This window comes from Saccopteryx bilineata, chromosome 11, assembly GCF_036850765.1.
Source record: "Saccopteryx bilineata isolate mSacBil1 chromosome 11, mSacBil1_pri_phased_curated, whole genome shotgun sequence".
NCBI classification, from domain to species: domain Eukaryota; kingdom Metazoa; phylum Chordata; class Mammalia; order Chiroptera; family Emballonuridae; genus Saccopteryx; species Saccopteryx bilineata.
The window spans coordinates 76,029,358-76,053,389 of NC_089500.1; the positions used below are offsets into that span (position 1 = coordinate 76,029,358).

Genomic DNA, 24,032 nt, shown 5'->3' on the forward strand with positions numbered 1-24,032 from the left:
AGCAGGCTCAGAAGTGAGGGCAGCAGGCTCAGAAGTGAGGGCAGGCTCAGAAGTGAGGGCAGGCTCAGAAGTGAGAGCAGGCTCAGAAGTGAGGGCAGGCTCAGAAGTGAGGGCAGGCTCAGAAGTGAGAGCAGGCTCAGAAGTGAGGGCAGGCTCAGAAGTGAGGGCAGGCTCAGAAGTGAGAGCAGGCTCAGAAGTGAGGGCAGCAGGCTCAGAAGTGAGGGCAGGCTCAGAAGTGAGGGCAGCAGGCTCAGAAGTGAGAGCAGGCTCAGAAGTGAGGGCAGCAGGCTCAGAAGTGAGGGCAGGCTCAGAAGTGAGAGCAGGCTCAGAAGTGAGGGCAGGCTCAGAAGTGAGGGCAGGCTCAGAAGTGAGGGCAGGCGCTCCCTCAGCACGAAACCCTTCCCCCCCCAAACCCTCCCCTCCCCCTACACCTGCTTAACTGTCCAAACCCAGCAGCGGAGGAGGAGCCCTTCGTGTAAAAGCAGAGCTGAGGAGGACACGGGATATAAAACATACTACAAATAATGTCTTAAAATAAATCAACAGCAAAACATCCCTCGTAAAAACAAAAAGAAGAAACACGGTCATTTTCAGACTGAAACTTTACTTTTCTTCTTCTTCAAAAGACTAGGAAAAGTGTTGAGATATTCCCTTACCTAGTAACCATCTCACCTAAAATTTTTTGGTAAAATCAAGATGCCCTATGGCTAAGCAGGAAAGAGGAAAGGGGAGGGGAGGGGAGGGAGGGGAGGGGAGGGGGTAGGGGAGGGGGGGAGGGGAGGGGAGGGGAGGGGAGGGGAAGGGAGGGGAGGGGAGGGGAGGGGAGAAAGGAAAGGAGAAAGGAAAGGAGAAAGGAAAGGAGAAAGGAAAGGAAAGGAGAAAGGAAAGGAGAAAGGAAAGGAAAAAGGAAAAGGAAAGGAAAGGAAAGGAAAAAGGAAAAGGAAAGGAAAGGAAGAGAGAGAGAGAGAGAGAAAGAAAGAAGAAAGAAAGAAAGAAAGAAAGAAAGAAAGAAAGAAAGAAAGAAAGAAAGAAAAGGAACTATTGTAGATTACAATTATATGGAGTTATCTCTAATCCGTGCAGTCGGGGAAGTGGTTACCCTGGGAAAGAACCAGGAAGAAGCATGACAGAGTCTCAAGGGTTCAAGTTCGACGAGTGTATTCAATTTGTAAAAACTCTTTGAGGTTGAGATTTTTTTGTATTTTTCTGTATTTCTTACAGGTCAACAAAAAAGTTTGAGAACGGCTTACCCATAAGAGAAAGCATCATTGTCTCTCCATTTCGAAATGACAGACGCCGCCAATCCAGCCAAAATGGCAGTGCTGTCGAAAAACATGTGGAAAGAGTCGGAAATCAGCCCCAAGCTGGAAGAGAACAAACATGACGGCAGATCAGAATAATAACCACACAGGAGGCCTCCTTCTCTAACAATCTAAGACTCAGCCTCTGCCCATCAGGAATGAAATCTCCAAAAAGGCAACAATGAAATATTTATACAATAAGAAAGAAAATCACAGTACAGATAGGCTAATTCCAAACATTAACTAGTCCTTCATTCCTTCATCCAGCAAATATGCATTAGATATACTGTGTACCATGGAAAAAGGTGCCCGAATAAGACAGAAGACCCCGACTTTCATAAAGCTGACATCCCAGTGGGAAGGCAGAAAGGCAACAGGCAGTTAACGTGGGGAGAACACAAAGAGCTTATTTACCCTTCCACTGGTGAGACAGTCCCATCACCAAAAATGTAAATCAACTATAATTAAGTTCTTCCTTTAACATTTTTTTATTTATTGAATTTAGATAGGAAAAAAGAGAGAGAAATGGCACTTTGTTGCTATATTTATTTATGCATTCATTAGTTGATTTTTGTATGTGCCCTGACCAGGGATCAAACCCACAACATTGGTGCATCAGGATGACACTAACCAATTGAGCTACCTGGCCAGGGCCAGGTTCTTTCTTTAAAATGAAGGTTCTGAATAAGAACCAGATGCTGCGACTAGATCAACTGTTTCTACAAACCTTTATTTGTGAAGAATGAGCATCTTTTATGTTTTCTTTCTATAACCCATCTGGGGCCAATGCTCGAGTACAGAACCACTTTCAGCACCTGAGGGTGATGTGCTCCAATGGAGCTATCCTCAGTGCCCAGGACCATGCTCAAACCATTTGAGCCACAGGATGCAGGAGGGGCAGAGGGAGAGAAGGGGGAGGGGGAGGGGTGGAAAAGCAGACGATTGCTTCTCCTGTATGCCCTGACCAGGAATAGAACCCAGGACATCCATTCGCTAGGCCAACACTCTATCCATTAAGCCACCGGCCAGGGCCAAAAAAATCTTCACATTTCATATTCATCACATCTTGAAACTTAATTATTACAGAATGGAAATGCACACAGACATGATGATGACCAAGTTTCAGTGAGAAATTTACTCAAGGAACTTAAAATCTAATGGAGCCTTCAACAAAGGGAACTAAAAATTGTTGTATCTAAAGAAGACATAGATAGCCAGATTATGGAAAAACCCAAGCAATTTCTAAACCTGCCCAGACTTCAGTGGGAACAATGTCTGTACTCCCAATCCACTGATAAAAATTAATTTGGGGGAATAAGTGGTTATGGATGTGATCATAAGAATAATGACAAATACTGGCTAATTGAGCTAGGTACAAACGGGCACTGGTCCAGAGCTAGACTTCAAACCTAGAAGATATCCCAACACCATCTAGAGAAGAGAGCCTCAGGTCAGAAGAGCAAGCCACAGAAGAACAAGTCATGCACAGTTGATGTGTTCTTTATGTACTAATGACTTTTGACAATGGCTTAGAAATCAGTGGTGTTAGTAATTTCCTCAATAGGTAGATCTCTACAGACCAAAAGAATTACTATGTACCTAACTTTCCATGACAGTGGTAGTCTAGGCACACTTCAAATATGAATCCTGGGACAAGACATTTCACATCCCAATTTACGCAATGGTCGGCCACAGCAAAGTATCATGTGCAAAGTAACCATGGCAAAACTCTACATATACAAACCTAGATAGTCTCCATATAGTCAGCATATATGCCACAACATGGCATAATTTAGAAAGAGTAAAATATATAAATCTTTATTATATGCGGCTTAAGTGTCTGTTTGTCGCCGATAGCTTATTGGTTGCTTGCGTAACTGTACTAGCCAATGGGGTGAAGTTGCCACGGCTGAACGCAAATTGAGCGGGTCAGGGGGAAGGTGAACATTTGTTTGCATTGGCAATCATCTGCTTTTGAAACAATTTAAGGCTGAACGCAAATTGAGCATGTCAGGGGGAAGGTGAACATTTGTTTGCATTGGCAATCATCTGTTTTACATAAAAACTACGTCTTAACGTAATTTCTTCTCAAGAATGCCTCCTAGAAAATACAGCACTGAAGAGGAGAGAAAAGGAGCTAAAGCTGAGTGTTGGCTTTCATTAGATTCTCAAGTGGATAGAAGATTTAAAGATGAATCAGCACACCTACAAGTACTATGGTCCTATTGTTCGTTGAACAATTTTCTATGACCGAAAGTTATTCAACAGCCAATAACTAGATAACAGTATTTCTCTTCTGGAGTTACACTGGATATACCTCTTCCCAATACAGTTCAAAAGACAAACCAACCAACCAACCACCACAACAAAACCAAAGGTGACACCAAACACCATCTACTCAAGTGATGTCAGCTTTTGGAAAAAACTACATGGGCGTTTCTACAGCAGTCAAGACCAGAAGGAAGTCATGAGACAGTTTCAGCGTAAAATTAGAGAAGAGAATGACATATCTCCACAGACATCCTCTTTATAAACCTCTTTCGCATTCCAAGACCTAGGAACAAATGAAGTGGAACATCTCAGAGAGTCCCCCTCGGAATCTTAAGGGTGACAGCCAAATGCCACTCCCCCCATCACCACCTCCCCCGCCCCCAAACAGGCAAAGGACACTCCCCCACGGAAGCAGGGAACAAGGGAACAGGTTGCTCCCAGTTCCAAAAAAACATGCTTAAAAGCAAGGCGGGAGGCTAGAGTCGGGACCTCCCTGCACCTGCCCAAATGCCTCGGAGTGGCCTTGTCACCCTTGTTTGACAGAGTGGGGTAGCTCCGGGGAAAAAGCGGGGACCCAAAGCTGAAGAACTGCTGCACGTGACGGGCCCCCGTGTGAAGAAGTGTGTTCATGCCAGACCGCCGTGGGGAAGAGAAAGCAACAGGGCGGCAGAGGTGATGGCCCAGGCAAGAACCGGACCTGCCGGCGACGAGCGACGTGGCACTGAGCAAACAGCGCCCGGTCCGCCACCCCCGGCTTCCGCCCCAACCCTTCCCCCTTCGGTTACCAGTTGCTCCAGATGCCGTAGAGCAGTTCAACAAAAGCGAAAGAGAGGTTCAGGCACAGGAAGAAGAACAGGTTCCGAGACGTCTGGTCCGACAGGATAGACCTGGGCGCGACAAAGGAGGGTAGAGCCCCACGGTCAGCGGGGCGCGGGGACCCGGGTGCGGGGTCCCCTCTCCAGACCCTCCCGGTCCACACGCCTCGTCCCGCACACGTGACGCGTTCCCGACTCGCCCTCCCGGGCCTGCGGGCCAGCCTTTCATCCGGGCCTGGCCCCCTCCGGCCGGACCCCCGCTCCTCGCGCGCGGGGCACCCCGCACCTAAACCAGCCCGAGATCTTGCCCAACAGATTGAACTTGGGTGGTTTGTATTCATCGTCCTTGATGGACAGGGGCAACATCTTCGGTGCCCGGCGAAGGGCCGGGTCTGCGCCCCTCTGGAAGTGGCTCCGTGAGAAGAGGTAGTGACAGTGCTGACGCCTCGGACGGAAATCCCCGGCGATGGTCCCGGCCAGCGCGCGACTGGGAGATACAGACACCGACACACGCCTGGGAACTCGCCGACTTCCGGCCCGGGCCGCGCAACGCGTCCTGGGACGGGAAAGGGGCGGGGCCTGGTGGTGGGCGGGGCTCGCACCGGCGCGGGGCGGGTGTTGCGCAGCGGCCGCGGGGGGCGGAGCCGGTTGGCGGGCCGCACGGCGGGGTCTAAGGGGCCGGCATCGGGTGGAGCCCCGCCACCTGCGTCCGGGTGGAGAATCCTGCGGGGTGGACGGGCTGGGAGCCCTGGCCCCGCCCCGACGCCTCGCTCAGAAGTCCCCGGACGCGCGGCGCCCGGGCATGCTCTTTCGCCTTGTGCCCCGTTAGAGTTAAATCCCGGGCGAGCGGGAGCCAAGCCCGAGGATGCGGGCGGCGACGTGTCCTCCCGCCGCCATTGCGCAGGGGGCGCGAGTGACGGTCTCCCCGGGTGCGCTTTGCGGGCACCCTAGTCCCCGGGACCCGCGCAGCCGCCCCGAGCACAGCGCGGGAGTCCTCCGCACGGCTTCGCGGGCCGCAGTGGGTGGATGTTCCGACGCCCGCGGGAGCTTTTGTTGGGACCTGCTGCGCGCCCGTGCTTGACGCCCGCGGCTTTAGCTGGTGCACCGCTCCCCCAGACTCAACCCGCCAGCACCCGCTGGTCGCCCCGGGCCGCAGCGGGCAGACCCTGCGCGCCCGTGCCAAGTGCAAGAGCCGAGCAGTCCAGGCGCCGACGGTCGCCCGGGGTCGTGGGGACACTGCTTGGCGTGCCTCTCCGGGTCTGTAACTGGGGCCGGTCTGGTGCATCACATGAGTGACTGACGGCGTTACCTGGGGGAGGAGACGGGGCCGAGCAGGGCTGGCTTGGGGGCGGGCTGGGAACGGGAAAACCGCGCTTCCCTGGATCGGCCTGCGGTTCGGCCGGAAGCGGAACGTCAGCAAGGGGCGGGCGGCGCGGGGACGGTCCTCGCTGCTGGCGCGCGCTCTGCGGGTGGTGCAGAGGCCACGGGTGTGCATGCTGCTGCTGCTGCTGCTGCTGCTGCTGCTGCGGGGGTCAGAAAGCGCGCGCGCGCGCACACACACACACACACACACACACACGAGCACGCGAAACACCCCTTCCCTTCCGTGACGACCGAGCTGCAAGCCGTTGCCCCGGCGGCCCCGCGGTGATCTTGGCTCTCGAAGTAAGGGAATCGCAAAACGCCCTCGCGTTAAAAATGTTTGCAACGAGGGTAATGCATGTTTTGCTCCGGTTCTTGGAACTTTGGCGGAGCTGGGGGGTGGGGGTGGGGAGCGGGAGTAGGTAGTGAGTCGGTGGTTTTATTTTTGAAAGTATAACTTATTCTCGAATTTAAAAAAAACGTTCATGATCATTAAAACTGCTTTGCCTAAACAGCTCGATTCCAGAAATTAAGTTCTGGAAAGAGTATTTTTACTTTGCCTTTCTTGAAGTGTGTATTTCACGAGTGTTTTATCTTAAACGTAGAAATGCTTTCAGTAACATTTACTTCTCTATCTCCGGAAGCTTTTATATTAGTCATAGACTTTGATTTTTACTCGGACGTTAATGGATGCAAACCAGGTTAGAGATAGATAAAAATTTGCATGGCAATTGGGTTTTTCTACAAAACTGCTTTATTTCAGTATGATGTAACTTAGTGGGGAGAGGATGTATAAAAATAACCAAATTTCAGCAACTGATTTTCATAACTCAAGGTCAGCTGTACTTAATGTATTCTGCCTTTGAAAATAAATTGCGCGGTATGGTGATTACCAGCAGGAAAGGGGGTTCTTTGGAGGCAGAGGAGGGTAAAAGGGGAATAAATGGTGATGGAAGGAGACTTGGGGCGCTGAACACACAATGCAACATGCAGATGATGTATCCTAGAATTGTACACCTGAACGCTATGTAATTGTATTAACCAATGTCACCCCACGTAATTCAATAAATAAAACAATGAAATTGTGCGTTTTATCCTATACTGCTATAAATGAGAAATTGTACCACCAGTTTATGGAGAAATCTGGAGCACCCCTTTTCAAATAGTTTTAAAATGAGCTGGAGAAATTAAAGTTTAATTTCAGTTCTGTTGGTTTCCCAGGACTCCCTGACCCCCCTACTCCCCACCCCAGATATGTAACATAGGCTTTCTGTGAGTGGAAAGGCCTTCAGTGGCATTGCCACTCAAAGCTTTCGTTCTTGGATGGCATAATTACCAACTTCAACACCAAAGGCGTCTTATTGGAAGTATAAATTGTATACTATTTAAACCCGGAAAAGTTCCATGAGTGGAAAATGGTTGGCTGTGTCTCACTTCCTGTGCCATCCTGAGATAATATTTATATATGTTAACCAGTATATGTTATCAAAGCTAAAGTTAGTTTCATTCATTCAGCAGTCATTTCATGAGTGTCTGCTGTGTGCTAGGTTCTGTGCTGGGCACGGGGTGGATAGAGGGAGGTGGGTTGCAATGCCGGGGAAGCCCATGTTCTTTCCCCGGAGGAGTTTATGGAAGAAGAGGCTGATGTGAGGACGGGGCTAGAGACATGCAGATCAGTTCAGGTTTGTAGAACTGTGGTGTTCAGGTGCCCAGAGCTGCCCTTGGTACAGTGAGGAGAGATGTCCCTCACTCAGTGAGACTCTGATACATACTACGTCCTCCTTGTGCCCACTCGTAACTTGTATCAGGAAAGGAACCGTCAAAAGTGGCGCTTGAGCTCTTCTCCCATGGTCATTACAGATGCAGTATCTTTAAAGTCTCCAGCCAGATTCTTAATTCCTTCATATATTACAAGCTTAAGTGGGTTTATAAGATTATAAAATAGATGATAGAGGAGGGATCTCTACTTTGAACTGTTGATATTTGTTTATATCATCTCCTACTAATTAATTGCATTAGGTTAACTCTGCAGACCATATGGGGCGGGCGGGGCGGGGGGGCCTGCTTTTCAGACATGTGATGGAGGGCTGAGAGAAATGAGAGCGGAGAGGGTGAAGAGGCAGAAGCGTGTCTCCAGCCAGGGGCCCCGCTCCTTTGGGGGAGCCGGCAGTCAGGGATAGGAAGGACGCCATCTGTCGTTCCTCGGCCAGCAGCCCTGGCATGTATCCCCCACCCTATTTTAGGTGCGATGATTTTTTGGATGCTTCACATTGAATGCCCCGTGAGTCATTAGTGGAAAAAGGAGTAATGGTGGTGGATAAAACTACAGATACTTAGGAACCCAGAAACTGAATACAGGTAGAAACTGAATTGCGCATGTGTTCAGAGAGTTTGCGCGACGGCATCTCTGTTCTGGTTCCAAACGTGTAAACCCAGGAGACAGTGGGGATGATCTGAGCCTCGGCTGCTGGAGGCTTAAGAGAAAGACGAAAACAAAAACCCAGCGGTATCAGCTCCAACCCCTGGGAACGCAGGGTCTGCCTCGTTGCCTAAGTGTAATTTTTAAAACGGAAAATAGCCTGTTTTAATTCATAGAAATAATTTAAAGCCTGTGGACAACGGCATTAAAAACCTTTTTTTTTTAATTACCTGCTGATTGACCAAAACATCACAGAAAATTTATTGATTTCCCTTAATAGCATCGAGAGAGCCTGTTCCTATCAATTACTGGAGCCAGAGGAAAACAGCTGAAACGATCACAGGATGAGGTAAGCGCCAGGATTTTTTTTTAAGCCGCTCTATTTAGGTTGTGATAAAATAGGCATATTTGCCATCTGAACCCATTTTTAAGTGTGTAGTTCAGCAGCATTAGGTATATTCACATTATCGAACAGCCCATCTCTAGAACTTTTTCACCTTGCAGAACAGAAATTCTGTACCCATTAAATAACTCCCCACTTCCCCTCCCCCCAGCCCCCCCCCCCCCCCCCCCCCCCCCCGCAGCCACCCTTCTGCTCTCTGTTTCTGTGACATGGACGGCTCCAGGTTCCTCATGCGAGTGGAATCCTAGAGCATTTGTCTTTTTGCGTCTGGGTTATTTCGTTTAAGTATTAATGTTCTCAAGGTTCATCCATGCTGGAGCATGTGTCGGAAGTCCCTGCTAGTTTATAGCTGAAGAATACTCCACTGTGTGTCTGTACCACATCTTGTCCATCTGCTCCTCTGTTGCTGGACACTGGGGTTGCCTCCACCCTTTGGCCATGGTGAACAATGCTTCTGTGAACATGGGGGAAGTACTGGTCTTTTTATCAGAGCAACAGTATTCCCTAAAGAGCTACCTTTGTTTCCTTGGAAGCGAAAGTTCTGTGAGCCACGGTCTGTTAGAAAATACTGTGAGGCCTCTTTTAGGCCTTATCTATTGAAATAGTAATCCAGATTGTAGGGTAAAGTCAATACCTGTAAAGTTGAAATATTCTCGTGGACCAGAACAAAGCTGAAAATAGAGAAAGACCCTGAAAATACAAAGAGGCTCAAGTGTGAGATTCAGCAGTTTTCCCTGACTTACCCCTCCTCCGGAGACTCAGGGGAAAATTCTTTTAATATTCTCAACGTCAGCTGTCCCAACTACAGAGTGAGATGGATATCTTTTAATTCCCTTGTTTCCAGTTTGAGATATTATGTAACATTAAGGGAGAAGAGGTTTGACAACTTTCATTACTGTTGTCGCTAAGCTGTGTGAGGCAGAAATGGGGTGGATGTGCTCCTCGTTACCATCCCTAGGGCTGGCACGTGGCACACACCCATAAACGTTTGTGATGGACTAATGTCTGCCATGTATATATTTTGACCTTACTTTAATAACATTAGAAAGTGCCCTGGCCAGTTGGCTCAATGTTAGAGCCTTGGCCCAGCTTGTGGAAGTCCCTGGTTCCATCTCCCAGCCAGGGCACACAGAAGCGCCCATCTGCTTCTCCACCCTTCCCCCTCTCTTTTCTCTCTGTGTCTCTCTTCCCTTCCCGCAGCCAAGGCTCCACTGGAGCAAAGTTGGCCCCGGGTGCTGAGGATGGCTCCATGGCCTCTGCCTCAGGCACTAGAATGGCTCAGATTGCAGCTGAGCAACACCCCAGATGGGCTGAGCATCGCCCCCTGGTGGGCATGCCGGGTGGATTCTGGTTGGGTGCATGCAGGAGTCTGTCTGTCTGCCTCCTCGCTTCTCACTTCAGAAAAAAAAAATTAATAATGTAAGAAAGCTCAGTGGCTTCCATGTTAGGCTTGCTATCTCAAACTGTTTATAAATCATGCTTATGAAAACCTGTTCCTCTTGAAGAAGTGATTTGCAGGTGTGAGTGTGTTGCTGGAAACCAGTATTGTGTACATCAGGGGTCTCCAAACTGTTTACACAGGGGGACAGTTCAGTGTTCTCAGACCGTTGGAGGGCCACCACATACAGTGCTCCTCTTACTGACCACCAGTGAAAGAGGTGCCCCTTCCGGAAGTGTGGCAGGGGGCCGGATAAATGGCCTCAGGGGGCTGTATGTGGCCCGCGGGCCGTAGTTTGGGGATGCCTGGTGTACATAGAATATTCCAGGGGTCTGTTGCCTAACAGCTTTGCCTCCCTCCATTTTCTTGGGACTAAAACAGAAGTTCAAATGCAAAGCTACCGTATTGCAGAATGGCAAAAGTGATAAACTTACACTCCTTTTGGGAACTAACTTTGTATGGCACGGTGCTGAGCTAAAAATTCTTTTTCTACTTCTGGGCTTTTTTCCTAGGATGCACTGACTCCTTAGATCCTACGTGTCTTAGATGTTGCTCTTAGGAATAAGGCCATTCCTTCCGCCTTAATATATGTCCATGGGATTGGTCCTATCCTAACATCATCACCATCACCATCACCACTACAATTGCTATGATTAATGGGTAATTGTAGCAGCAGGTGGCGAGGCTGGAGGGAGATTTTCTCTAGCATAGTGTGGAGAGGACCTCACTGTCAGCCTCAGTAACAAGCGGCTGGACTCAGGAGGTGGTGCTTTATAAAGACTTTCTGCCCGATATTTATACTACTTCCTCTTAATCAGTGAGGGTAACGCCAACCTACGTGATTGGTAGCAGCTGCCTAAGAAGGCTTGAGAAGGAATGTGATGCTTTTCGTACGTAGGCTTTTGGAGGGGAAAAGCAAAAAGAAGGTCAGGACTGCTAGGCAGCCTTCACCTGGGCAGGCAGGGTGGAGCAGGGGAGGGGGGTGGAGACACAGGCACTGGTGTGGCCCCGGTCCCTGTGTCCAACGCTGCCCCTGCTGTTGACTGCGAGCTGGGTCACCAGCACAGGAGCGGCCCACTCACCGGCTGCCAGCAGGGGGACTTGACCTTCAGTGGAGCCAGCACGGGAACTCGCCCTGCGGCTTGCAGCCGGGGGTGACCTGGTGCAGCGACATCTGTGCGTCCAGATGCGACCCTGTAGTAAATGTAGCTGTTCATCAACACGCTTTAACAATTGCTTCAGAACTCAATGTAAGGGCAGGACGAAGCCTTCTCAGTCAGGGGTTCTCAGCCTTTTTTACGCTTGGGGGATCAGCGAAAATAGCAGAATGACTTCGGGGACTGCTAAGGCAGAAATCACCCTGAGCATAAGCGAATTAACTGAGGTCATTGGGTCTGTAACCTTCCTACAATATCAGGGTCTGTAACCTTCATACAACATCTGTAACCTTCATACAACATCAGGGCAGACCAGCACGAAGTTTCTCGCAAACCAGTCCATGGACTGGCGCTTGAAAAACGCTGTTCAAATGGCCAGGATTGAAATGGGCTGTCGACGATCGTAATAGCCACAGTGAATTGGTAGTTCCGGGAGAAAGGTACAAGGCTAGAATTATCCAGCATAATCCAGACCAGTGTGTGCTGTCAGTGGAAAAAACAAGTCGCTTTCACCCTGATAGCCTTAGCCAGTGCACAGGGCAGGTGATCCAAGTTTTAGTTGTCTGAATGGCCCAATCTCAGCGTGGCCCGTGGGGTGAAAGCCTCACCGCACGTGACCCGCAAGGTGTGGGGTCGGGAGCGTGGGCGGACGTGGAGACGTTGCCAGCAGCCGAGAGTGACCGGCACAGAGCGTGCTGCACAGAGGAGCGGGGACGGGCTCTGTGGCGGGCGGGCGGGCGGGCCACGGCTGTGCATCCGCAGTGAGACTCCTGCTCGCTCCCTGTCCTCTCTGTCTGGAGAACAGACGAGGGCACCTGTCCATGGTGTAGCCTGCGGGGAGAGGGTGTCCTGAGTGGGAGGACAGGGAGGCTGTGACGTTGTCAGGCATAATCACGTCTCGTTCTTTCCAGCTCTAAGAGTTGTTTCTTTTCTTTTTTTCTTAAAGGGATTTTTCAAATGTCTAGAAACTTCCCTGATTTCTGTGTTCAGTGTTTTTATAAGTAAATTTCTTGGAACCTCCTTCTTCCTCATTTCTGGCTTTTGTACCTGAACGAGTGGTAGAGTGGGTCTAGGACACGTGCTGAGATGCATATGATGTCCCAGCTGCCAAGATACAGGATAAGGACCTACCGAGGAAGCTGATGGAGGCTTGTGGAGGAGGCGGTGACGTCTGCGGTCAGGCGCAGGGAGGGCAGAGACCTGCTGCAGCCAGCTGGGCTCCGGATGGAGCCCAGGGTGCAGGGGAGCTGCGGAAGGAGCCAGGGGTCCGAGTCCTGGGTCCCTGTGACACTGTCCGTGAGACCCAACTCCTCACCTCTCCGATGGGGAGCTTTGATTAGACAAGGTGTGTCAGTGAGTGTGCAAGCCACACTCGTCGGCTCCTTGTTCACCTGCTGTCCGTAGCGTCTCCAGTGGATCCCCGGGCGCAGCGGGGACCAGGGGGGCACACGGCTGACCTCAGTGCCTCGTGATCCTCGGCTGAACCTGGGCTTGACGCCGGGCGGTACACCCCCAAGCCCACGAAGCAGGTTTTCCCGGAAGGAAACCCTAACTCCACTACCGGAATGGTTTCATCTTCTTGGCCCTGGCCGGGTAGCTCAGTTGGTTAGAGCGTTTTCTTGCAGGTTTGATCCCTGGTCTGAGCACATACAAAAATCAAGCAATGAGTGTGTAAATAAGCGGAACAGCAAATCAATATTTTCCTTTCTCTCTCTCCCTTCCTTCCTTCCTCTCTAAAATCAATAAAAAAAATTATAAAGTATTTAAATCGCTCAGTCATCTTGAGAGCGTTAACCTCTGTAAGCATCCAAACGGATAAATGAGTATAATAATAGCAGCACAGAAACGAGACCCTGTCACTCCCTGACCAGATCCCCCGCCGGCTGGCCCTCACTTGTCTTGTCACTCTGGTTATCTCTTGTCATGACCGTCATCCCAAACTGTCTTTGAGTTTGCTTGCTTGGTCGTTTCTCTCCCTGCCGTCCACTCTGCTGCTGCGAGCAGAGAGACACTGTCTTACCCTGCAGTGTAACCACAGAACCGAGCCTGGGCCGCTCAGTAAACGCTCAGCAGCTGTGTGTTTAATTGGCTGGACGGATAAGCCCATACATACTGTGACAGGCAGAGCGCATCGTCCAGGGTCTAGTAAGTCATACAAGCAGTCCCGGGGCTACCAGCGAGAGGGGTTCTGTAGGTTTTAAGTATTTATAAGCACAGGAAGGTACAAATAAGTGCTGTGTGAAGACACACATCTGTCAAGTTGCGTTTCGTAAGTAAACGTACCTGTTTCAACGTACACACGAGTTCAGCTTAAGAACAAACCCTCAGAGCCCGCCCGGCTGGTCACCCGGGGACCGCGGTAAAGCGCTGTCATTGTTTGCTGCTGCCGCTGCCATTACTGTCTGCTCTGTGTGTGAGGGTTCTGCACGTGCCTTCATCTGGGAAAAAGTTGGCTGCCGGAAAGTAAATACAGCCAGAGCTCGACTTACGACCACGATTGTTTCCGACAGACCGGTCATAACACGATTTGGTCGTAAGCTGAGTAGGCTATATGTACAGTACTGTGAAATGATGTTATAAAAATCTTTAAGTCATATTTTATCATAATTTTCTTTCATTATTGTTATATATCATAATTTTCTTTGTTCATTTTATGCCATTTGTATCATCTCTACCCCATTTTGTTTCTTATTTTTACATTCGTCAGGTTTAAATAAAACACTGCGTTACCAGTACAACTGGTTTAATATTTGCAAAACATACAGGATTACAAAATACAGGTGCATACAAATATACAAAATATGGGTGTAAAAAAATACCATAGGAAACATTTTCCCAATGGCAAAACATACCAAAATATATAAATGTACGGAATGTTCTACTGGCCACTGGTGCTTGGCTGCGGGTCGTTGATGTCATCTGAGGCAGCAGTCGTGGCTAGCAATTGTGGTCGTAAAGTCGAATGGTCATAAGTTGCATAGGTCGTAAGTCGATCAATACCCGTATAAAGTTAGTATACCGCAGTCTTCGTATATCAGAACGTCAGATTGTACACCTTAAATGCATACGGTTCCTATGTGTCAATAAAGCAGTGTGATAAATGGATGTACTAGAAGGGAAATACCCCGTTTGAAAACAATCTCAGTTCCAAATTTTTCATAGTGAAATGAAGGGAAATTTTAAACTGCACTGCTTACCTCTCTTCCTGTGTGGTGTGTAGCTATTGAGTCTGCAGCTGCCAAGCTAGCAGGCCCTGGGGGGGGGTGGGGGAGGGCTTATTCACGGGCCTGATTATCCTAGGCCAGACCAGCCCATCAAGGAGGCGGGGAGGACCGAGACATATAACCAGCTAAAATAAGCTTACTTGCTCTCCCCACTGCAAAAACGAAACAGGTTGACCAGCGGGACGCTCACCTCCCGTGTCCGCCCCTCCTCCAGGTGCGGCCCCGTCTGCAGACTCCCCGGCCGGGTGCTGGGCCTCCGGCTGCTCCGCATCTCTGTGGTGGTCGTCCTCATGCTACTCCTGGTCGCCGGGGCCTTGACCACGTTCCTCCCCAACAACAGAGACGACAAGCTGCTCCCGTCGTCGCGTAGGGAAGCCAGAGCCCCGGGCCGGGCCCCCCTGGACTCCTTCACGCTGGTCATGCAGACGTACAACAGGACCGACCTGCTGCTGAGGCTGCTGAACCACTACCAGGCCGTGCCGCACCTGCACCGGGTGATCGTGGTCTGGAACAACGTGGGGGAGAGGACCCCCGAGGAGCTGTGGGACTCCCTGGGGCCCCACCCCGTCCCCGTGGTCTTCAAACGGCAGGCCACCAACAGGATGCGGAACCGGCTGCAGGCCTTTCCGGAGCTGGAGACCAGCGGTGAGTGGCCACTGGCCCGAGCAGGGGGGCCTCCTGCGGACGTCTGGCCTCCCTGCCGTCTCGGGGGTCTGCAGGAGATCAGGGAAGTTGAATCCCAGGAAAGCACTTTGAAAAACGTAAGGGACAGTTTCCAGGACGTCGGGAAGCAGTGTCCTGGGCGGGAAAGCACGGAGGTGTCACAGCTGTGACAGGCTCGGGCGGTGCAGGGGGATCGTCGCGTCCCAGACAGTGGCAAGATGCGCCTGAACTTACGCTCTAACTTGCGCTCTGCGGATCTCCTGCCGCCTGCTTTGTCCTTTCATTCATGGCAGTTGTGTGAGGCTATGATTTGCTTTGAAGAACCTGGGTGTTACTTATTTATAGGTTCAGTGGTTTCTGTGATGATGGAGGATAACTACATGATCATTTCCCCCTCAGACAGTTATAAAAATCAGTTACAGTTCAAATAAAGACTTCTAGATAAGTCTTTCCAAGAATGCATGTCTTGTTGACGAATTTTGTTAGGCAGCACCTCATTCGGATGCTCTGTAGACCCCCCTGTGCATCTTTCTCATTTTGTTTTTCTTTCCAAACCATTTTTGGCTTTCTTACTTTTTTTGTTTCTCTTTTCATTTCAGCGGTGTTGATGGTAGATGATGACGTGCTAATTAGCGCCCAGGACCTTGTTTTTGCTTTCTCCGTTTGGCAGGTAAGGTTGCTGGTATCCTTTGCAAAGTCGCCCGCATAGAGTCCCCTGCGGTGTTGAAGCAGAGCAGCTGGTGTGATGCGGGAGTCACCCCACGCAGTGCAGGCAGCGTTGTCCGAAGGGTGGATCCTTTTGCGGGGGAGGGGAGGGTGTCATCATGATTTCCTGTGCCCGGGCGAGCCCACCTGAAGGTCGTGCTGTCCTTTACCTATGTCTGATTAAATGTGGGACTCCGAGGAGAAGAGCTCGAGCCACCAGCCACCACCTGCTGGAGAGCAGTGTGGAGGAGGCCGGGCGTGTGCCGCGGCGAAGGCTGGAATCCGCAGGTGTGTGCTGCCAGGCCACAGACATGCGTCTCAGTGAGAGGCACACCTTTGCATTAATAGTGGGAGTAAAGTTCGTTAAAAGAAAGCATTTATTACAGCCACAAAATCCAATCCTGATTCCGAGGTCACTATTCAGAGATGAGTAATTCTGTGTGCTCCCATGCGGAGGCAGGATGGATTGTTTTCTTCCTGAATCCGGGCTTTGGTAAGCGGGGACAGCCTGCTCACTACTCCGCTGTTCTCGAAACAGCCCTCTCCTGCTGGACACGTGGTGACAGGGGGCTTGCACGACGGTTACCTGAGCCAGACTGCATGCAAACACTCGGAAACCCTGTCAGACATTTATTGTAGGTACTCTGCTACCTAATGGTTGGTCTAACTTTCACTACAGTGACCCTGCTTAATTAGCCTCTTGGGGTAGAACGCCATTAGGGATTCCTGGTGTCTGCTCACAGACTTTGCAGATTTCACCATCTCCAGACGTCAGTTTTAACTTCACGCCTCTGCACTGGTCAGCACACATTTTCCATATCAGCAGTGTTTTCTGCCTTGTAAGTAAAAGCTTCTTAGGCAAAAAGTTCTAATGTAGCACTCCAGCTGTGAGATTTCTATTTCAGGTAAAAAAAAAAAAAATCAATCCCTCTAAAATGTCAGGTTTGGGGACATGGGGGTTGGGTGAGGGGGAATATGAGGACTGTGGTTAATCAGAACAATGCGAGTAGACCATAATTAAAGATGGGTAAATATGATTTAAGGTTTCATAAAAACATCAAGAACAATTGTAATACATTGCCACGGCAATCTGACCCCTGACGCTCACTGCCACGGTGCCCCGCACAGGGTGACCTGACCCCTGACGCTCACCGCCACGGTGCCCCGCACAGGGTGACCTGACCCCTGACGCTCACCGCCACGGGGCCCCGCACAGGGTGACCTCACCCCTGACGCTCACCGCCACGGTGCCCCGCACAGGGTGACCTGACCCCTGATGCTCACCGCCACGGGGCCCCGCACAGGGTGACCTGACCCCTGACGCTCACCGCCACGGTGCCCGCACAGGGTGACCTGACCCCTGACGCTCACCGCCACGGTGCCCGCACAGGGTGACCTAACCCCTGACGCTCACCGCCACGGTGCCCCGCACAGGGTGACCTGACCCCTGACGCTCACTGCCACGGTGCCCCGCACAGGGTGACCTGACCCCTGACGCTCACCGCCACGGTGCCCGCACAGGGTGACCTGACCCCTGACGCTCACCGCCACGGTGTCCCGCACAGGGTGACCTGACCCCTGACGCTCACCGCCATGGGGCCCCGCACAGGGTGACCTGACCCCTGACGCTCACCGCCATGGTGCCCGCACAGGGTGACCTGACCCCTGATGCTCACCGCCACGGTGCCCCGCACAGGGTGACCTGACCCCTGACGCTCACCGCCACGGTGCCCCGCACAGGGTGACCTGACCCCTGACGCTCACCGCCACGGTGCCCTGCACAGGGTGACCTGACCCATGGTGCCCCGCACAGGGTGAGGCCGTGGGACAGAGACAGCAAGGCCAGACCCCGGTCTGCCTTCCCTCGCACCACGCCTCCCCTTCTGGGGCTCTCTGCTTCCCCTCTGCCCATCGCTGCACTGTCTGCCATCCCCCCTCGACTGTGCAGAAACGGTCTGTCCCCTCAGAAGCCCCCAGCCTCTCTGCCCCTCCCTTGGCCGTCCGGTCACCTCCCAGCAGCAGTGCTGTCACCCCGTGACCCCTCCCCGCACTGGCACCCTCCTCACAGCCTGGTAGCGCCTTGTCTGCCCAGCACGCTGTGCCCTTTCTGGACTCTGAATTCTTTTGTCAGTGTTAGAACGTCCAGACCTGTCACAAATTTTTATAAAATTCATTTGAGCCAAACAGAGAACATGCCTGGAAGCCAGGGCTCAGCAGACGGAGGGAAATGCTTCCTGGAATGCAGCTTGCAGCTGCGCTCGTGCGTCGTGAAGTGAGGAGGGCGGGAGAGGATGCAGGGCTGGGCTGGCAGTGGCCAGAGTCGGCCCTTCCATCTCACGGCACACAGAAACGGACCCCTGAAGTTCTATGGCACACCAAAACTAGATTCTTTTGTCGATTTGACCAAAAAAAGGGGGGGGGGGAGGGATAATTTTGCTTCATCCACACCAGATAGATATTGTTGTATTGGCTGTTGTCATTTTTCATTTGACACTCTTAAGGAAAAGGAGGTCAGGGCCCCACAACGGATTGGGGATTAGAGGGTAGTTTAGGTCATGTGCTCCCTGCAGGGTGGTTTTGCTTATTTCAAAGGTGTATTCACCTAGATGCACATAACCATGGACAGGGCCAGCTTAAGGCAAAGATGGACCTTTCACTAAAGAAGTTACAGGCCTAGGGCGGGGCTGCCCACTGTGACCTGCCCGGTTAGGGGTTTATGATCAGGTCATTGTGAGGTGACTTCCAGTAGAGCTCTTTTCTGTGCATACTTTGAAATGAGAAGTGACCCAGCCTGAGTGTGTGTGTGTGTATGTATTCCTAGTTTAGTGTCTGTAAATGAGTGAAACTCAAATTATTTATGAACTTAAACGAACCCTTCCAGCCCCATAAGTTCTTACCTCTTTGATATACATTACTGGTTTTCTTCAGTTTGCCAATTATTTTTTTTATTTTAGTCGCTCTCACTTTAATATTATTGTTTTATTTCTATCCTTTCTTCAATCATCCTGACACATCTCATTTTGTATATATATTTGTGTTTTTAAAGAGGAAACCCCAGGCTGAAAAGGGATAAAAATATCACACTGTCTAAAACCAACACTGAAGTTTCAGGAACATCAGCATCAACGTGGGGAAACAGTAACAGCATACACTACACGTAGCTCCATAATTTTATATTTAAGAGAGAACAGTTTTCCATAATAATCACATTATGCCTTATCTCCTAGAACAGGCGTCCCCAACTGCAGCCCCGCTGTACTTCCAGAAGGGGCACCTCTTTCATTGGCGGTCAGTGAGAGGAGCACTGTATGTGGCGGCCCTCCAACGGTCTGAGGGACAGTGAACTGCCCCTGTGTAAATAGTTTGGGGACCCCTGTCCTAGAACAAATAGTGCTCACACAGTCAACCTCTATGAAGCAAAGCTTTGAAGAACCAGACTCTTTGGTGACTAGAGTTTATCAATATCTGATAATGTTTGAGTGCAGAGAACGTCTGTGAGGTTAGAGATCTGGGTGGCGGTAGAATTCGACCTGTCAACTCATCAAGACGGGGATGGACGGGTTGCCTGGAACTAGATGAAACCAGGAATAAAACAAAGTCGGCAAATTCGTTTCATTCTCCCTGTAATAATTCAGTGCCTTTTTCACCATGTCTGTGCTAAAGAAATATCCCACTTCCCTGTTCTTTCTCCCATCTGTTCAGCAATTTCCTGATCAGATCGTAGGGTTTGTGCCGAGAAAGCACGTCTCGACGGCGTCCGGCGTCTACAGCTACGGAGGATTTGAGCTGCAGACCCCAGGCTCGGGGGACGGGGACCAGTACTCCATGGTGCTGATCGGCGCCTCCTTCTTCAGCAGCAAATACCTGGACCTCTTCCAGAGGCAGCCGGCGGCCGTCCACGCGCTGATAGACGAGACGCAGAACTGCGACGACATCGCCATGAACTTCCTCGTCGCCCGGCACACCGGGAAGGCTTCGGGGCTGTTTGTGAAGCCCGTCAACATGGGCAGTTTAGAGAAGGAGAGCAGCGGGGGCCACGCGGGCCTGTGGCACCGGGCCGAGCACTTCCTGCAGAGGTCGCACTGCGTCAACAAGCTGGCCCGCCTCTACGACGGCATGCCCCTGCAGTACTCCAACCTCATGGTCTCCCAGTTCGGCTTCCCCTACGCCAACCACAGGAGTAAGGTGTGAGGTCCGGCAGACGCGGGACCGCGGAGGACCTGAGTCGCTTCTCCACACTCTGTGGTTGATTGTTTCGTTTTTCTAAGCAACATCATGAACTTTTATCCACTCCAAAAGTCTCTACGAAGGAAGAAGTGTACAGTGCGTCTAGGGTGTAGAAGTTATGTGAACCGCAAGTCCCAGGAGGCCGGGTAGCCTGCGTGTGGGGGGCCTCCATCCGCGGAGGTGAGGATGTAACTCCCGCGCCTGCGCTTGGTTGTTTACCTTCCGAGACCCGCCTTCAGTTTCTTTGGCTGCTGGCGTTTGTGTCTCAGGACTTGAGAACAAGCTATTTCACTCAAGGATGGTCGCTTTCACTTTGGGCCTGAGATGCCTCTTCAGCAAAAGCCTGTGCTGTAGGGAAAAGCCATGTGAGGAGAGACTAGCCTCCCTCCCGCGTCAACACAGCGACCTCTGGTGACTCAGAGTGTCCCCGCGGCCCTCCCTGCCAGCCCTTCCCAGACGGACCGGCCTGGATTCAGTGCAGCGTGGTGCTCTGCTAGCAGGCTGGGGATGAGTCTGCTGCAGCCGCAAGGGTCCATTTCAGAGCTGAAGGATGGCTGGCGTTTTGCTTGATTCTCGCCAACATTGCGGGGATCGCAGAAAAGCGCAGCTGACGTGTTTATATGCAACTTGTCCCTGAACCTGACCTTGCGATTGTACATCAAGTCCTGTATTTCATGCAAACTATGTGTTGTTTAAGAAATGTGTGTAAAATAAGTCTTCTGAAAGAATGTTGAGTAAAAATGGGCAGAAGTGAAAGCCCTTAGCATCAAAAGATGCTTACTATTGGTACATCGGCAGCTCATAGACACTAAAGAGTGGTGTGGGTATACACAAAGTCAGTGTCTTGCGTGGAGAACTTTTATTTCTCAAAAAAGATCTAAGGCACTGTTCACCACTATGAAATGTTGACTATATAGCTCCACAGAAAAGAAGGAGATCCGAGTCGTAGCAGAGAACTGCAGGGTGTCTGCACTAGCTGAGTCCTAAGTTGCCTCTGCTGTATGAACTAGTGTCTGTTCCATGGTGTGTGTTTGGTCCTTGTCATTACTGGCGGCAACTCTGTCTTCCTCCTCCACCTCCTCCTTTTCCTCCTCATCCTCTTCCTCTTTTTTTCCTCCTCTTCTTCCTCTTCTTCCTCCTCTTCCACCTCTTCCTCCCCCTCTTCCTCCTCTTCCTCTTCTTCCTCTTCCTCCTACTCCTCCACCTCCTCTTCCTCCTCCTCTTCCTCCTCCTCTTCCTCTTCTTCCTTTTCCTCCTCTTCTTCTTCTTCTTCCTCCTCTCCCTCTTTTTCCTCCTCCTCTTCTTCCTCTTCACCCCACCCCCACCCATAATGCCATTATATTCTCACAATTAAAAAACTGTGAAAACGTGATAACCTGGCTTATGTCCCAGCGATAAGCTCTTTGTGCAGTTAGTTCAGTGTGTGTCACTTCTGTACATTGGCGTGTGTGTATGTGCGAGTTAATGCAGTCCGATAAAACCAGCAGAACACGGGACCTCACTAAAATCTATGATGTTAACTACCTGCTTTGTCCAGACTTGGTAGTGATTTTTCGGCTCTTGGGATCGCACTGTCAGATAAATAAAATACCCTTTTACCATTCAGGTGTTCTGTGTTAATTAAGCGGATTCATGTTGTTGTGAATGGTATTTTTTCAAATTTCTAAATAGTGTTCTAATACTCTGCTCAGGGTAAGGCAGAGAAAGGCATTAGCTAACATTCCTTGGTGGGTAAATATTCCCAGATTTCTTTTTTCCATTTTGTGCTCTTAAACTTATCTTAAGCATCACTTAGTTAATTGTGCCATGTTTTTCAGGTATTACAGGGCAAACACGAAAACAGAGTGAAGTACTGTCTGTTTACAGTGAAGCTGGGATTCTGCTAACACCGTCTTCCTGGGCACAGCTCTTAGTAAGCTCGGGCCTGAGCCCGGGCCAGGAAGGGTGTAGCTGAGGGTTACTGTGCAGTGGGGCCCTTGGCCTCACACCCTTCTGACATCTCTTTACTTAGCCTCTCAGAGCCTCTCACCTGCCAGAGTGAGAGTCATGTCTACCTGGGGGTTTTAAGGAATGAAGGAGAGAGCTGTGTCAATAGAGCTCAGTGCCTTCCCCTTTTAAAGTGGTCGATACATGAATCTGTTGGGATGTGACATTGATAATAAGTGCAGTTAATTGTACAACTCACCACCTAGGTATAAGAAAGGTCCCAGACCCACCAGGTGACATTCGGGAAGTTGTTTCTACATAACAACGGGCAGAGAGCCGTGACAGTTTTCGTTTTATTTCAGATGCCCTTTGTCTTCTTATTAAAACATGATGGCATACATGTTGTAGCAATTATGGCACATTCAGAACAGCATCAAGAAGAAATTAAAGCCCCAAACCACATTAACAATGTCTAGTCCTCTCGACTTCTCCAGGCACCTATTGTAAAGAATATGATTTATTTGGTATTTCATTGGCTAGATAAACCATAATCTATAGAATGAGTCATCTTACCATTTTATTGGATATTTTTTTACTATTACAACAATTTTTGGGAACGTATGTCCTTGACTTGCACAGACATCTTTGAGACTATAATGATTTCTTTAAAACCCAGGCCAAGACCTTTAGTGCCTGAATCTGTCTGGTTGTATGAGTGTTTTTGGAGTGTTTGATACATATTGCTACATGCATCCGGCAGTGTTGCCATAGCTACATTGTTATCACATCTGAGAGCACCTGTTTCCCCTTCAGACTTTCCAACATTGCCTAGCACCTAACATTTTCTTTCAATTATTTTCCCGCAAACAAAATACTCGCACGATGCAGGCCTCGGAAGGATTTGGGCTATGTTGAGAACTCGGTGTTAAGAAGGCTGAGAAGAGTCATTCAGCTGTCAAATAAAAGGTTTAAAGTGCTTCCTGAAGCCTTCCTCCCAGGCTTGAGTGTAGGCTAATGAATTGCTGACCCTTTGCTGGTCCTGGGAATAAGACATTATAAAGCCACAAAAAAAAAATGCTTGTTCTTTCGCAAGGACCTGGGCTGTGACCCCAAGAGCAGGAGCAGCTAAATGTGTGTGTGTGTGTGTGTGTGTGTGTGTGTTCGTATGCGGGCACCTACATGCACTTTTAGTGGTAGTGGAAAGGGTGGGAGGTAGGGGAAGGGATGGAGTGGAGGGTGTCGCCGTGACGGAAGAGGAAGTGGAGATTCCAGGTCTCACTGGGCGCTGCGGCTTATATGGTGAGATCCTCTACCCCACACTGTTTCCTAAACCAGCTTTCATTCTACTAAGGGTCCTCTCTCTCTCTCTCTCTCTCTCTCTCTCTCTCTCTCTCTCCTCCCCCCCTCCTCCCCTTTCTTCCCTTCCTCCTTTTCTCCTTTCATGAAGACTTTCTCAGTGTAAAACGCAAATATTTTCAAAAATATTCTTACTGGGGATGGACTACAAAGAACATCTGACGCATTGGAAACCTGTACTGAGTCCTGACTCCACGTGACTTTCTTATCTGCCGAGAAGGTGAAAATACCTGCCCCACAATTTCCCTGGTTGCTTTCGGTTTCACACGGCATGATGCATAGACATGTTGTAGTAATAATTGGTCACATAATTCTGTGACCCCAAATCTGATCAAAGAAACAGAAATGTCCCTGGTTAAGGTTTATTGCTTACTCCTTTTTTTTCTTCTTCTTCTTCTTCTCGTGCCTTTTTACATCTGAAGAAGTAGACATGGAACTTCAGTTTCAGGGGAAGGCAGCTGTGAATAAATACATGTTTCTGAAGCACCACAAGAACAACATTACATAATACAGGGTGTATTTTAATAACACATTTCTAGTTAAAGTCAGATGGTTGAGTTAAGGGAAGCTGAACATAGATTCTCAAGTCCTACTGATGCGTGTGCAATTATTTTTGGTTTAAACAATAAACTTAGTAAAAAGTTCGTGAAGACAACTGTTGCCGGAAAGAACCCTGGACTGGGAAAATCAGGAAACATTCTTCTCCCATCAGCGAGGGGACGGGTTATGTACATTTATCTGGGTCTCGGTTCCCCATCTGCAAAA

The 24,032-nt window shown here is 50.0% G+C and overlaps 2 protein-coding genes across 3 annotated transcripts in view; one reads left to right on the forward strand and one right to left on the reverse strand.

Annotated features, from left to right (window-relative positions):
* SLC30A7 (solute carrier family 30 member 7) overlaps positions 1 to 4,940 on the reverse strand; it is a 73,272-nt gene extending 68,332 nt beyond the window's left edge. Inside the window, exons 1-3 of one of the 2 annotated variants that reach the window (XM_066247167.1) lie at positions 4,674 to 4,939; positions 4,358 to 4,459; positions 1,251 to 1,364 (exon numbers count right to left, since the gene is read on the reverse strand). In XM_066247167.1, the coding sequence (XP_066103264.1) occupies positions 1,251 to 1,364; positions 4,358 to 4,459; positions 4,674 to 4,753 (296 nt within the window). In that variant the 5' untranslated portion in view covers positions 4,754 to 4,939. Of the gene's footprint in view, positions 1 to 1,250; positions 1,365 to 4,357; positions 4,460 to 4,673 lie in introns of both variants that reach the window. The other variant, XM_066247166.1, reaches the window with a different exon arrangement.
* Positions 4,941 to 5,020: 80 nt separating this feature from the next.
* EXTL2 (exostosin like glycosyltransferase 2) lies at positions 5,021 to 21,080 on the forward strand. Its single transcript, XM_066247168.1, has 5 exons — positions 5,021 to 6,052; positions 8,449 to 8,517; positions 14,605 to 15,035; positions 15,653 to 15,723; positions 19,461 to 21,080. Exons 2-5 carry the CDS (start codon positions 8,513 to 8,515, stop codon positions 19,947 to 19,949), a joined length of 996 nt encoding a protein of 331 aa, XP_066103265.1. The 5' UTR covers positions 5,021 to 6,052; positions 8,449 to 8,512; the 3' UTR covers positions 19,950 to 21,080.
* Positions 21,081 to 24,032: the final 2,952 nt, after the last annotated feature.